Genomic DNA, 17,536 nt, shown 5'->3' with positions numbered 1-17,536 from the left:
GAACTGCTACTCTAATATCATGACATAAATCAGAAAAGAAAACAATTAAATTTATAATTTTAACCTATCTCAAACTATGATAAGTGAATTGAATTTATAAATATAATAATATAAATGAAAATTTCAGTTATTTAAGAAAAACTATGCATTTCCCTTGTACATACACAAAAACAGTTAAACAGACTCTTCTTACTATACGTACGTACGTGGTAAACAATATACGAAACATGATGTAGGACATGTGATATGCAATGTTTGATCATTTCTAGTATCTTTGCTTCGGTTTCGGTTGTGGGAGACTGCTACGTGAAATAATGGTGGATCTAAAAAAACTTTTAGCAGTAACCCAAAAAAAAAATTATATCGTACAAGGCCGTCTCTGAGTATTTGAGAGTCATTACGAGTCGAAAAGAGGGCCCCTAATTTTTGTAATTTTAATTGGGTTTACTTTTGATTCTATTTGTTTTTTACATCATATTTGACCCGACTTGGTTTTGAATAAAAGTTACGTCAAAAAGTAGAAATGATTTCTTTTAACAAAATTTATATTAAAACGGTGACAAAAAATAAGTTTATTGTAATGCATTTCAAAGTGTAGAAAACACTATATTTTGAAGTAGAGAATAACAAAAATAAATACATCAAATTGTGTAAATCAAAATTTTTAACAAAATTACGTTAATATATATTTTTTTTATTTGTTACTTGTGAATTAAGAATATATACATAAAACAGTAAAGTAAAAAATTTTAAATAAAATAAGTTCAACTAAATAAACTATACCAACAATATGATAAATAAATAATATTTATAAATCCATAGATGAATTTCTATTTTGCTGTTTCTCTTTCAAAAAATTTCAAAAAAAATTCAATTTAACAATATTAAAAATATGTGCAGTAAAAAACAACATTAAAAATTTACATTTTTAATTTAATAGAAAGTCAAAAGAAAGGGCACTAAAGGACAAAGGAAAAATATGATTGTTTTTTTTTTTTAACTTTTAACCTTGTGAGTTGTGAGTTAGAAAGACTAAAAAACCGAGTTAATTGCAAAACAAAACCCCTTTTCTATCTTATCATCTTCCTCCTCATGCAAATCTGCAACTACATTGCAAAAAAAATCCTATGAAACCTTCTTTACTTCCTCTCTTTATACAAATTTTCCTTAAGGGTATCCTAATATTTTGTTCACGGGTATCATATCACATATAAAATTGTACCAATTTGACACTTTGTCATGAAAATTGAGGGATTACTCGGACAACTGGATAACACGCAGAGCCGCCCCTGACGTGAAAGACTGAAATCTATGTTCGTATTGACACCCTTGGTTTTATAATAGGTTGAGTTGGTTTGGTAGACCATAATAAGTCAAAACGGGATAGCGGGTGACGTGTAATCGTCTAGTAAAAGTGAAACAAAAAAATAATAATAATAATAATAATAATAATAATAATAATAATAATAATAAAAGCTCGAAGAGATATTTAAGTGACGAGTGCAGAGCAGAGCCACTAGTTGTGGAATAAATACTTTGCACTTTGTTGAAACGCATGGCTCAGAGCACCCGATGGATTGACACGTGGCACCTCATAAAGCGCCCTCACACCAAGGTTACAAAACTCTTGGTTCACAGCCCTCCGGATGGAGTGACACGTGGCGAGTAACAAAACACCCAACCCCGTGTTATTTAATGCTGTGAAGATGCCGCCATTTCGACTCCACCTTGACCTAAATTAAACTTTTAATTTAAGTTAAAAAACACCACCTAGCTATTGCTTGCTATCTTCGATGGGTAGAGGTAAGGTTGAACTGAAGCGGATCCAGGATAAGGTGAGCCGTCAGGTGTCCTTCACCAAGCGCCAGAATGGACTGATGAAGAAAGCTCATGAGCTTTTTATGCTACGTGACGTTGATGTGGCGGTTTTCGTCTTTTCGGGGAGAAACGTGCTCTATGAGTTTTCTACCGATGACAGGTACATACTTACATGCTCCGCCCGGAAGATTAATCAAAACTACCAACTGATGCTTCTTTTATCTTCTCATGTTAACTTAGCTTAACTACCAAATATCTTACAAATATATATAATATATATATATATATCAGAACGGGATCTATGGACTGGTAGCCCGATCTACATATTAATCTGGTCAGATGTTTGATGTACAAGATATATCTTCTTATCCACCAATATTCTAGTTTCTAATTAAGAAGGTGTCTCAGAATCCACATAACTGATCATGGCTCATCGATGCAACGGTAGTCAATATGCATGCATGCTAATTCATGTATATATATATTATAAAACTGTGAAACATATCAACTATCGTCATCGTGCTACATATACCTCAACGCGTCTGATGTTATGAAGACGAACCTTATCTAAAAATGTTGAGACTAGCATGGTGGTCTCTCTCACATGACATCTCTATGGATAAAATTTTTACAAAACTGTTATTTTTTTATACTGTCTCACTTTGATACCACTTTATTAGCCTTTTTTGCCACTTAACTTAGGGTAAAGTATTTAAGAAATATGACTTAACATGAAAGATATATAAGCTATGTTACTTTCCATATAAGCTACTTAAAAATTTTTTTCTAAAGTTAAAAAGTTTGCTAAGTTTTAATATGGTTTTATTGTTGTATGTTTACTTGTAAATGATTAATACTCAAAACATTTATGAAGAATGGGGATTTTTAAAGCTACTAAAGTGTCATAGCTGATTTACTTCTCTCTTGTTCAACTAATATTAAAAGTCTCATAGCAATTAACACTAATAAAACTTTCTTACTATTTCATGAATTTTCTTTTCAAATAAACTAGTGGGTTTGAACACACGAGCTGCGGTGGGAACACTTGGAAATCCAGTTAATATTGATTCAATTCATTGCAGTAACAATAGAGTACCAGCATTAAAAACATAAAACCAAATACTAGTACCGATGTAAGTATCGGTACGGCTCGCCACCAAATTTATACTAGAACCGAGAAGAAATTTAAAAAGACATGCACGCTTAGCTATTTTATAAAATATGAAAATTGAAAACCAAAAACCATTTAACTAAATGTTCAAATACCAAAAAGTGGCTAAACTTTAGATAACAGAAGTTTTGTGTTCGTTCTTTACATTTTTATGAAAAGAAAAGTTTACTATAAAAGCTCTGTGATGAAACTAAAAATATATCTCTTGTGTAAAGAGATATATTAGTAATATATCTCTTATGTAAAGAGATATATTACTAAAGAGATATACTAGTAATCTTTACTAAAGAGATATATTAGTAATATATCTCTTTATATAAGAGATATATTAGTAATAATATAATATATTTTTTAATGAAACTTTACGCGCGCATACCCATTTGAATGTGAGTCATAAATTGTATAATTTAAAATGTTAACCCGGGCATCTTGTATGATACCGAATTACACATTTAGTACAATATATATAGGTTGAGGTTACTGTATAATAATTGCTTAACGTATAATAGGTACGTGAATCACACTCAAAAGAAAAAACAAAACACTCAAAGGCAAAAAAAAAAAAAAGGTTCATCCAAAAAACTAAAACGCTCGACCAAAATACGAAAATGCTCAATCAAAAATACTAAAATGCTCAAAACGGTTTTCGTGAAAAAAAGTAAAAAATTGATCGATTAACGATCCAAAATTGTTTATTTCGGTGAACCAATGATTAATTGGATGTGTATTGACGATTTCGTGATCTTTTAATGTGATTTCATGGATCGAAGTTATGAATATAAGTATTCTTGTACCTGTTGTATGTTAAGCAATTATTGTATTCTCTCTCTCTCTCTCTCAGTATATATATATATATAGTGGAGGAAAATTTTGAGAACCTTGATTAGTTGTAAGAACTTTAAGAACTCAATATAGAGCACTCATTTAATTAAATGAGTATGGAATATGTGGCTAAGAATAAATCTGACTAAAAATAAATTAGAAGAGAGAATAAAGATTTTTGATGAATACACAAGTTTAAATATTAGTTACACATGTGTAATAAGTCGATTCGGCATGTAAAAAAATATTGTAATTTTTTTTACGTTACTTACACTTACGTATTACATACGTGTAAAAAATATTCAAAAAAAAAATTTGTTACGTTAAGTTCTTAAAACTCAAAGTGGTCCTAAAAAAATCAAATACATATAAATAAATATATATATATATATATATGTATGTATATATAGAGAGAGAGAACAAGATTATAATAAAAAGTATATTTTTCCTAAGAAGTGTAGAAAGTGTGTTTTGATACTCATTTAATTAAATGAGTGCTCTATATAGATCTAATAAAACAAATCGCACAATAAACACATCACAACTAAAATAAAACACACCGCACAATAAACACATTTTGCATATCCACCATCTGATCAATGCACCAGATTACTTATTACACTTCTTAGACACACTTCACTTCTTACTTTAACCTCACCCTAAATATATATATATATATATATATATATATATGGTCGAGAAACTGTACAATAATGCATTAACATACGATAGGTACGCGAGATGCTCAAAGGAAAAAACAAATGCAAGAATACTAAAACGCTCAAAATGCTCAACCAAAAACCTAAAACGTTCAGTCAAAAAGTAAAACGTTATAAAACGGTTTTCGTGAAAAAAAGGAAAAAATTGATCGATTAACGATCCGAAACTGTTTATTTTGGTGAACAAATTATTAGTTGGATATATATTGACGATTTCGAGATCATGTGATGTGATTTCATGAAATATAAGTATTCTTGTATTCTTGTACGTTAAGCAATTATTGTATTGCATATTTTCTCTCTCTCTCACTCTCTCTCTCTCTCTCTCTATATATATATATAGTGAGAGAGAGAGAGAAAATTATCTAAATAGTCTTTTTGAAGAGAGAGAAAAGCAAAAGTAATCCGTGAGATTTAGTTTTCCAAAAATAGCCCTCGAAATCCAACTTCCAAGTGACATTGGGATTTCCCCCGTGAGTTTTCGTGGACCAATCAAGATCTGCCATGTGTCATGCATTCCCACCTACCACGCAAGTATTCATCCCAAATCCGTCTGAAATGTTACTTTTCACATCAAATCTAACCTGATCAAAAGCAACTTTAATGTGATGTTTCAAGCTGTTTCCGTCTCCAACGCGAGTTTTCAAAAAAGATGGTTTTTAAAGTTTTTTTTGAAATTCATCTCCAAAGATGAATTTCATTTGAATTTTGTCTTTAAAAAAATCATATTCATCATCTTCTTCATCCAACTCCAAGCATTTCATCTGCCCCCTAATGCTACCGGACACCACCACCACCACCATGAAACTTGAGCCGAACCATGTTCCACCGACGCTACCACCGCCACCACCACCGCCATTAACAACAATATCGTGGATGTCCGTGGTGACGGTGGCGGTGACCGGAATAATGATGAAGGTGACCAGAATAATCACCTCCATCATTAGTTAATGGCGGTTACCTTCATCATTATTCCGGTCACCTTCATCATTATTCCGGTCACCGTAACAGCCACCGTCCGATTCTATTTATTCAATTTCAACATGAATTAAATGTTATATATCTAAAAATAACTCATGGATGGATTCATATGGGAGTGAAGAAGAAGAACATTGTTGTTGTTGAATTGCTCATTATCTCATAGATGGATTTCATAGGAATGTTTGTTATCTCATGGATGGATTCTTATGAATGTTCATAGAAAAAACATAAGGACAATAGAAGAAGATAATGAACATTCCTATGAAATTCATCTTGTCAGTTGAATTGTAATCAAAATTCATCTCCGAAGTTGAAGTTCATTTAAAATTCGTCTTTGGAGATGAATTTCAAAAGAACTTTAAAAACCATAAATTTGAAAACTTACGTTGGAGACGGAAACAGCTTGAAACATCCGTTAAAGTTGGTTTTCATCAGGATAGATTTGACGTAAAAATCAACGTTTAAAACAAATTTGTGATGAAAACTTGCGTGGTAGGTGGGAATGCATGGCACATGGCAGATCTTGATTGGTCCACGAAAACTCACGGGGAAAATCTCAATGTCATGTGGAAATTGGATATCGAGGACTGTTTTTAAAAAGCTAAATCTCACAAGCTATTTTTACTTTTCTTTCTCTTTAAAAGGGCTATTTAGATAATTTTCTCTTTAATTAATTGTGTTAGAATTTGTAGTTGAGATTAAATCATAACAAAAAAACTTATTGAGGAGTGAGAAACAATATTATTATCATATGAAATGGTGTTAATATATAAGTATTTGCACAAATAACAATAAACCAAACCTTGATGTCTTTCTTTTTTTATTTAATTTATTTTCTAACCAAATTCCAAAATTAAGCTTTTAATACATATATATCTAACAAATAGTCTTTTTAAAGACTAAAACTAACCCAAATTTAACAGAATTTGTAGTTGAGATTAAATCATAATAAAAAAACTTATTGAGGGGAGAGAAACAATATTATTATCAATGGTGTTAATATATAAGTAATTGCACAAATAACAATAAACCAAACCATGATGTCTTTCTTTTTTTATTTAATTTATTTTCTAACCAAATTCCAAAATTAAGTTTTAATACATATATATCTAACAAATACTCTTTTTAAAGACTAAAACTAACCCAAATTTAACATCTATACTAATTATTCAAGGTACATCTACACTAATTACACAAATTATCCCAATTACATCTTCAACAATTACACGTATTACACATATTACATACAACAATTACACAAATTACTCGAACTACATGTACAATATTTACCCAAATTAATCAAATTACATTGGTTACTCAATCACGGAATATACAAAATTACTTAAAATTATCAATTACTATCCTGCACAAGGTACATAAATTAGTAATACAAAATAAATATATTACATAAAGTTCACAAATTACTCGAATTACCCAAATTAAAAAATTTATATAATTATATATCTTACACAAATTATAGAAATTAAATATATTTCAAACTACATAAATATATAAGTTACATACAATACACATATTATCGCTTTCAAGCACATAAGAGAGTGGCAACCAAACATGATTTGTGTAAATACCTTATTGCATGCACGTAAATATAATTATGTTCATAAAATATATGTAATTAACACAAACTAGTCAGCAAATCAAACCTTCTGTTTCTCTTATAGTTAGCTAATTTAATAAATTAAAACGGGCTTGAACAATTAGGTTTTTCATGAAGAAACTGAAATTTGTATATACTAAAACCATATAGAATTTTTTTTCCTTAAAATATAGATATCGATTGTCAAAAAAATAATTTTCATTTCTCATTTTTATTTTCATTGTTTCGTTTCTTTAAAAAATTTTGCAAAATCAACATCTTTGTAAAAATTAAATAAAATCCAACCGAATGTAATCATATCTATCCAATTAAAAATCAAATGAAATCTTTGTAAAATCCCAGTAAACAATTTTTATTTTATTTTTTTTTTAATTTGACAATTTTATGTCAACATTTTTGTAAAATAGTAAACTAAAAAAAATCAATGAATAAAATAAAAGTGACAATTATAGATGAGAGAAAGAATAGATTTGACAAAGTAATAATTATATATTAGAAAAAATAAAAAAAAAATGGTTAAATGGCCATGTTGTCCTTTGATTATTCTAATGTATGAATGATATGGGTAAATCTGGACCATATGTTTGGTTAAGTTCTTAAAATTTGAGTGTGATTCTTAAAAGAAACCAAATATAATATATATATATATATATATATATATATATATATATATATATATATATATATATATATATATATATATGTGCGCGCGCGTGTGTGTTTTAAAATAAAATGATATAGTTTTATAGAAAGAGTAAAAATAGATTTAGGCCATTGGATTTAAGATTTAGTGGTTGAGATTGTTAGTTTTCAAAATATCAAATAGTTTCTTAGGATTAAGGATTTAGGCTACATAGTTTCCTAAATTCAAATTTTACGTCATTCTTATCATTCTTAGGAAACTTTTTATTTTTATTTTAACCATTTTCTATATATATATTTATATATAATATAAATAAAAATATAAAAATCATACATGTCACGATATGACCACTCCCCATTTTTTTAAAGTCACCAGATTTGTTTATTTTTAAATGGAGGCTTCTCATTTATTTGACCCGAATTCATGGGTATGGGTTTTATCAAACCCAGATATTTCTTAAACGGGTTATAAGGTCTTATTAAATTAAAAACTAATCTCACCAAATATTTGATATAAAAATCCTATAAAATAGGGAGATACTGAAAATTAATATATGATTAATTAAAAAAAGATATATATAATCTATAATTAAAAACCAATTTTATATTAAAAAATAAACGGGTCTTGAGTCTCATCAAACTCATATAGCTTTTAAACCGGGTTATAAAATTTTATTTATTTGTGAAACAATTTATCGTCAAACCATAAATATATTATTAACGTTCATATAATAAAAAAAATAAAAATTCAAAAAACAAATAATATAAAATAAACCCCGTAATACAAGAATAAAAACTAGTATATATATATACATATATATATATATATATATATATATATATATAGGGTAAGGATCCTAAGAGAACCCTTTGCAAATTGAGAACTTTGAGAACCATTTTGAACCACTAAAAACACCTTTAAAAAAATATTTAAAAATCATAAAACAAAAAATAATAAAAATTTTAAAAAAGTAAAAAAACCAAAATTCTTATATTTCATTCCGGTTTCATTAAAAAAAAGTAAAAAAATGCAAAAAAAAAATAATAAAAAAATGTCGTATTATACACATATGTATAATTTTATATAATCTTTGGTTACGTAATATACACATATGTACAGTGTCATTTATCTTAAATTATACACATGTAAATATATGTATATATTATACATATGTGTATATAATTTAGCTAAACCGAGTTTTTTTTATGAAACCGGGATGATAAAATAAGAATTTTGGTTTTTATATTTTTTTGATTTTTGTGTATTTTTTTATTTTTGGGTTTTTTATGGTTTAAAATGGTTCTCATAGTTCTTAATTTCAAAAAGTGCTCTCATCCTGATATATATATATATATATATATATATATATTTTTGTTAAATTGACATTGGGACTTAGAAAGTACGCTTTGTACATCTTATATTGATTGCTATATTGGAGTTCAGATATAGCATTCATATTGATTGCAATCAATACGAAGTGTACAAAATTAGAAGTCACTAGAAGTTCTATCTTGGAGACACTAGAAGTCATCGTACGTATAAACTTAGAGCATTCGTATCAATCTCTTATATTTAAAAATTGAAAAATTACAATAACAATCATTTTATTTTCTTTCTAATGTTCAACTAAATAATAATTTTCTATAACTTTATCATTATATTTTCTCTATCCTCTACTCACAACCACTTTAAAAAAATATTAAAAAATTATAGGGTATTAAAGAAACTTTTCAAATATAGAGAAAAATCACAACATTTTCTCTCTTATTCGTTCACAACACTCTAAACCACTCCATATATTACAAAAACTTCTCTCACAAAATTTGATGAATTAGTTGAGAATGCTCTTAGTAAGGGTATGTTTTTTTAACAGTACCCGAATAATGAACCCGAATCGAAGTGACCCGAGACCCGAATAACCCGACCCGATTAAAATCCTAAACCGAACCCGAGATATAATATTCGGGTCGGTACTTGGGTTGAAATACCCAAATTCGGGTTGACCCGAATAACCTAAAGTATAATACATGCATGTATCCCTTATTTTTATAGGGTAGTTAGTGGTGAAGTAACAGAATGATCATATGTATTCTTGTTCGATTGTTCTTAAGACTCCAATTAATATTGGATCTATCACACTGGATCCCACTGTATTAATTACCATAAAAGTATGTTGAGAATATATTTCCAATTCAAAAACTTAAATAGTTTAGTTATATAAACCAATATGTATTGAGCATGTTTCTTCAATGTACACATGTATTGATCCACATGCTACAAAACTTCATCTCGTATAATGCATGCTTTTATGATAAATTTTATGAATTGCTAAATAATATATGTTATTGTCGAATATGACTATATATTATGGTTTTACAACGGCTTGGAATATGTTTTTTTTATTTATGATATTGTTAGAGATGGATAATTTTTTTTAATTTGTTAAACCCGAATATACCCCAACCGTTTAACCCGAACAAACCGAACTTATCTGGGTCGGTTTTTGGGTGAATTATTTTTTGAGCTCAAACCCAAACTATCCAATTCGAACAATCTGAAACCCGAATAAATAACTCGAAGAACACCCCTAGCTCTTAGCAGGGTTAAACATTTCCACTTAATGATACCAATCGAACATGAGAGAGAAGATGGATCGATGCCTTCTAGAAAACTTTGTGGCTTCCTCGTTTTACTCCCATTTTCTCATAGAAGCGTAATACACAAAAACGAATAATAGCTACTTCTTTATTGAAGTTTAGGATAACGTTTTCACATGGTTTATTAATTATGAGATTATAAAGTTTGTCATTCTTGTATCAATTTATGTGGCCATCATGAAAGGTTTTGGGTTAATGAGATGATAAAAATGCTAACTTACTAAAAGATTTTACATTACATGTATCACCCTATTGGTTGTGAACATGAAATATGTTGGGTTCATAACAAATAGTGATCCGTCTAGAATACCGAAAACGTGATTTGAACGCATTATCTATAGATAATAGGAAAGCATCATAGTTAAGCACAATGGCAAGTGGGTTGGGTCAAGTTGGCAAACAAACAATATTGGCTGTAATGAGGGCTGAAATACGTATTGTGCTCCTATATTAGAGTAGTGAGGAATGTTGGGTTTCAACGGTGGTCCGAGACAAAAACGGATAAACTATTTGACCCGTTTTATTTAATATTTCGGTTTTGATAATAATTAATCCATAAACGAAACAATAAAGAAACGCAGCGGAATAAAATATTTAAAACGAACCATGAACCGAAACCCGAACCCGGATCCGATTACAAACGCGTACGAGTACAATAAACGATAAATAATAATCAACCATAGGAGGTTTGTCGATATACCTCGGTTACGAGAACCGGGAAGACACCGAGAGTATACGAGTCACGCTAGATCGACACAATCAAAGAGCAATGAAGTTCCGGCGGCGACTACATTGCAAAAAAAATCCTATGAAACCTTCTTTACTTCCTCTCTTTATACAAATTTTCCTCAAGGGTATCCTAATATTTTGTTCACGGGTATCATATCACATATAAAATTGTACCAATTTTACACTTTGTCATGAAAGTTGAGGGATTACTCGGACAACTGGATAACACGCAGAGCCGCCCCTGACGTGAAAGACTGAAATCTATGTTCGTATTGACACCCTTGGTTTTATAATAGGTTGAGTTGGTTTGGCAGACCATAATAAGTCAAAACGGGATAGCGGGTGACGTGTAATCGTCTAGTAAAAGTGAAAATAATAATAATAATAATAATAATAATAATAAAAGCTCGAAGAGATATTTAAGTGACGAGTGCAGAGCAGAGCCACTAGTTGTGGAATAAATACTTTGCACTTTGTTGAAACGCATGGCTCAGAGCACCCGATGGATTGACACGTGCCACCTCATAAAGCGCCCTCACACCAAGGTTACAAAACTCTTGGTTCACAGCCCTCCGGATGGAGTGACACGTGGCGAGTAACAAAACACCCAACCCCGTGTTATTTAATGCTGTGAAGATGCCGCCATTTCGACTCCACCTTGACCTAAATTAAACTTTTAATTTAAGTTAAAAAACACCACCTAGCTATTGCTTGCTATCTTCGATGGGTAGAGGTAAGGTTGAACCGAAGCGGATCCAGGATAAGGGGAGCCGTCAGGTGTCCTTCACCAAGCGCCAGAATGGACTGATGAAGAAAGCTCATGTGACGTTGATGTGGCGGTTTTCGTCTTTTCGGGGAGAAACGTGCTCTATGAGTTTTCTACCGATGACAGGTACATACTTACATGCTCCGCCCGGAAGATTAATCAAAACTACCAACTGATGCTTCTTTTATCCTTCTCATGTTAACTTAGCTTAACTACCAAATATCTTACAAATATATATATATATATATATATATATCAGAACGGGATCTATGGACTGGTAGCCCGATCTACATATTAATCTGGTCAGATGTTTGATGTACAAGATATATCTTCTTATCCACCAATATTCTAGTTTCTAATTAAGAAGGTGTCTCAGAATCCACATAACTGATCATGGCTCATCGATGCAACGGTAGTCAATATGCATGCATGCTAATTCATGTATATATATATTATAAAACTGTGAAACATATCAACTATCGTCATCGTGCTACATATACCTCAACGCGTCTGATGTTATGAAGACGAACCTTATCTAAAAATGTTGAGACTAGCATGGTGGTCTCTCTCACATGACATCTCTATGGATAAAATTTTTACAAAACTGTTATTTTTTTATACTGTCTCACTTTGATACCACTTTATTAGCCTTTTTTGCCACTTAACTTAGGGTAAAGTATTTAAGAAATATGACTTAACATGAAAGATATATAAGCTATGTTACTTTCCATATAAGCTACTTAAAAATTTTTTTCTAAAGTTAAAAAGTTTGCTAAGTTTTAATATGGTTTTATTGTTGTATGTTTACTTGTAAATGATTAATACTCAAAACATTTATGAAGAATGGGGATTTTTAAAGCTACTAAAGTGTCATAGCTGATTTACTTCTCTCTTGTTCAACTAATATTAAAAGTCTCATAGCAATTAACACTAATAAAACTTTCTTACTATTTCATGAATTTTCTTTTCAAATAAACTAGTGGGTTTGAACACACGAGCTGCGGTGGGAACACTTGGAAATCCAGTTAATATTGATTCAATTCATTGCAGTAACAATAGAGTACCAGCATTAAAAACATAAAACCAAATACTAGTACCGATGTAAGTATCGGTACGGCTCGCCACCAAATTTATACTAGAACCGAGAAGAAATTTAAAAAGACATGCACGCTTAGCTATTTTATAAAATATGAAAATTGAAAACCAAAAACCATTTAACTAAATGTTCAAATACCAAAAAGTGGCTAAACTTTAGATAACAGAAGTTTTGTGTTCGTTCTTTACATTTTTATGAAAAGAAAAGTTTACTATAAAAGCTCTGTGAAGAAACTAAAAATATATCTCTTATGTAAAGAGATATATTACTAAAGAGATATATTAGTAATCTTTACTAAAGAGATATATTAGTAATATATCTCTTTATATAAGAGATATATCAGTAATAATATAATATAATATAATATATTTTTTAATGAAACTTTACGCACGCATACCAATTAGAATGTGAGTCATAAATTGTATAATTTAAAATGTTAACCCGGGCATCTTGTATGATACCGAATTACACATTTAGTACAATATATATAGGTTGAGGTTACTGTATAATAATTGCTTAACGTATAATAGGTACGTGAATCACACTTAAAGGAAAAAACAAAACACTCAAAGGCAAAAAAAACTAAAACGTTCATCCAAAAATCTAAAACGCTCGACCAAAATACGAAAATGCTCAATCAAAAATACTAAAACGCTCAAAACGGTTTTCGTGAAAAAAAGTAAAAAATTGATCGATTAACGATCCAAAATTGTTTATTTCGGTTAACCAATGATTAATTGGATGTGTATTGACGATTTCGTGATCTTTTGATGTGATTTCATGGATCGAAGTTATGAATATAAGTATTCTTGTACCTGTTGTATGTTAAGCAATTATTGTATTCTCTCTCTCTCTCTCTCTCTCTCTCTCTCTCTCACATGTATATATATATAGTGGAGGAAAATTTTGAGAACCTTGATTAGTTGTAAGAACTTTAAGAACTCAATATAGAGCACTCATTTAATTAAATGAGTATGGAATATGTGGCTGAGAATAAATCTGACTAAAAATAAATTAGAAGAGAGAATAAAGATTTTTGATGAATACACAAGTTTAAATATTAGTTACACATGTGTAATAAGTCGATTCGGCATGTAAAAAAATATTGTAATTTTTTTTACGTTACTTACACTTACGTATTACATACGTGTAAAAAAAATTCAAAAAAAAAAAATTTGTTACGTTAAGTTCTTAAAACTCAAAGTGGTTCTAAAAAAATCAAATACATATACATATATATATATATGTATGTATATATAGAGAGAGAGAACAAGATTATAATAAAAAGTATATTTTTCCTAAGAAGTGTAGAAAGTGTGTTTTCACCATTAGATCTAATAAAACAAATCGCACAATAAACATGTCACAACTAAAATAAAACACACCGCACAATAAACACATTTTTCATATCCACCATCTGATCAACATATTTAATGCACCAGATTACTTCTTACACTTCTTAGACACACTTCACTTCTTACTTTAACCTCACCCTAATATATATATATATATATATATATATATATATATGGTCGAGAAACTGTACAATAATGCATTAACATACGATAGGTACGCGAGATGCTCAAAGGAAAAAACAAATGCAAGAATACTAAAACGCTCAAAATGCTCAACCAAAAACCTAAAACGTTCAGCCAAAAAGTAAAACGTTATAAAACGGTTTTCGTGAAAAAAAGTAAAAAATTGATCGATTAACGATCCGAAACTGTTTATTTTGGTGAACAAATTATTAGTTGGATATATATTGACGATTTCGAGATCATGTGATGTGATTTCATGAATCGATTTCATGAAATATAAGTATTCTTGTATTCTTGTACGTTAAGCAATTATTGTATTGCATATTTTCTCTCTCTCTCACACACACTCTCTCTCTCTCTCTATATATATATATATAGTGAGAGAGAGAGAGAGAAAATTATCTAAATAGTCCTTTTGAAGAGAGAGAAAAGCAAAAGTAATCCGTGAGATTTAGTTTTCCAAAAATAGCCCTCGAAATCCAACTTCCAAGTGACATTGGGATTTCCCCCGTGAGTTTTCGTGGACCAATCAAGATCTGCCATGTGTCATGCATTCCCACCTACCACGCAAGTATTCATCCCAAATCCGTCTGAAACGTTACTTTTCACATCAAATCTAACCTGATCAAAAGCAACTTTAATGTGATGTTTCAAGCTGTTTCCGTCTCCAACGCGAGTTTTCAAAAAAGATGGTTTTTAAAGTTTTTTTTGAAATTCATCTCCAAAGATGAATTTCATTTGAATTTTGTCTTTAAAAAAATCATATTCATCATCTTCTTCATCCAACTCCAAGCATTTCATCTGCCCCCTAATGCTACCGGACACCACCACCACCACCACCATGAAACTTGAGCCGAACCATGTTCCACCGACGCTACCACCGCCACCACCACCGCCATTAACAACAATATCGTGGATGTCCGTGGTGACGGTGGCGGTGACCGGAATAATGATGAAGGTGACCAGAATAATCACCTCCATCATTAGTTAATGGCGGTTACCTTCATCATTATTCCGGTCACCTTCATCATTATTCCGGTCACCGTCACCGCCACCGTCCGATTCTATTTATTCAATTTCAACATGAATTAAATGTTATATATCTAAAAATAACTCATGGATGGATTCATATGGGAATGGAGAAGAAGAACATGGTTGTTGTTGAATTGCTCATTATCTCATAGATGGATTTCATAGGAATGTTTGTTATCTCATGTATGGATTCTTATGAATGTTCATAGAAAAAACATAAGGATAATAGAAGAAGATAATGAACATTTCTATGAAATTCATCTTGTCAGTTGAATTGTAATCAAAATTCGTCTCCGAAGTTGAAATTCATTAGAAATTCGTCTTTGGAGATGAATTTCAAAAGAACTTTAAAAACCATAAATTTGAAAACTTACGTTGGAGACGGAAACAGCTTGAAACATCCGTTAAAGTTGGTTTTCATCAGGATAGATTTGACGTAAAAATCAACGTTTAAAACAGATTTGTGATGAAAACTTGCGTGGTAGGTGGGAATGCATGACACATGGCAGATCTTGATTGGTCCACGAAAACTCACGGGGAAAATCTCAATGTCATGTGGAAGTTGGATATCGAGGACTGTTTTTAAAAAACTAAATCTCACAAGCTATTTTTACTTTTCTTTCTCTTTAAAAGGGCTATTTAGATAATTTTCTCTTTAATTAATTGTGTTAGAATTTGTAGTTGAGATTAAATCATAACAAAAAACTTATTGAGGAGTGAGAAACAATATTATTATCATATGAAATGGTGTTAATATATAAGTATTTGCACAAATAACAATAAACCAAACCATGATGTCTTTCTTTTTTTATTTAATTTATTTTCTAACCAAATTCCAAAATTAAGCTTTTAATACATATATATCTAACAAATAGTCTTTTTAAAGACTAAAACTAACCCAAATTTAACCGAATTTGTAGTTGAGATTAAATCATAATAAAAAAACTTATTGAGGGGAGAGAAACAATATTATTATCATATGAAATGGTGTTAGTATATAAGTATTTGCACAAATAACAATAAACCAAACCATGATGTCTTTCTTTTTTTATTTAATTTATTTTCTAACCAAATTCCAAAATTAAGTTTTTAATACATATATATCTAACAAATACTCTTTTTAAAGACTAAAACTAACCCAAATTTAACATCTATACTAATTATTCAAGGTACATCTACACTAATTACACAAATTATCCCAATTACATCTTCAACAATTACACGTATTACACATATTACATACAACAATTACACAAATTACTCGAACTACATGTACAATATTTACCCAAATTAATCAAATTACATTGGTTACTCAATCACGAAATATACAAAATTACTTAAAATTATCAATTACTATCCTGCACAAGGTACATAAATTAGTAATACAAAATAAATATATTACATAAAGTTCACAAATTACTCGAATTACCCACATTAAAAAATTTATATAATTATATATCTTACACAAATTATAGAAATTAAATATATTTCAAACTACATAAATATATAAGTTACATACAATACACATATTATCGCTTTCAAGCACATAAGAGAGTGGCAACCAAACTTGATTTGTGTAAATACCTTATTGCATGCACGTAAATATAATTATGTTCATAAAATATATGTAATTAACACAAACTAGTCAGCAAATCAAACCTTCTTTTTCTCTTATAGTTAGCTAATTTAATAAATTAAAACGGGCTTGAACAATTAGGTTTTTCATGAAGAAACTGAAATTTGTATATACTAAAACCATATAGAATTTTTTTTCCTTAAAATATAGATATCGATTGTCAAAAAAATAATTTTCATTTCTCATTTTTATTTTCATTGTTTTGTTTCTTTAAAAAATTTTGCAAAATCAACATCTTTGTAAAAATTAAATAAAATCCAACCGAATGTAATCATATCTATCCAATTAAAAATCAAATGAAATCTTTGTA

General features: G+C 29.7%; 1 protein-coding gene across 1 annotated transcript in view; it reads left to right on the top strand.

Annotated features, from left to right (window-relative positions):
* Positions 1-1,764: 1,764 nt before the first annotated feature.
* The window catches only part of LOC143590928 (protein VERNALIZATION 1-like), a 38,927-nt gene continuing 23,155 nt past the window's right edge, over positions 1,765-17,536 (top strand). Inside the window, exon 1 of the mRNA XM_077071269.1 lies at positions 1,765-1,978. Coding sequence (XP_076927384.1) covers positions 1,794-1,978 — 185 coding nt within the window. The 5' untranslated portion in view covers positions 1,765-1,793. The remainder of the gene's footprint in view (positions 1,979-17,536) is intronic.

Source organism: Bidens hawaiensis, unplaced genomic scaffold (genome assembly GCF_021521415.1).
Source record: "Bidens hawaiensis isolate Kalapana, Puna unplaced genomic scaffold, B.hawaiensis_p1.1 tig00039064_1, whole genome shotgun sequence".
Taxonomy (NCBI): domain Eukaryota; kingdom Viridiplantae; phylum Streptophyta; class Magnoliopsida; order Asterales; family Asteraceae; genus Bidens; species Bidens hawaiensis.
This window is presented reverse-complemented; position numbering and strand designations above follow the sequence as displayed.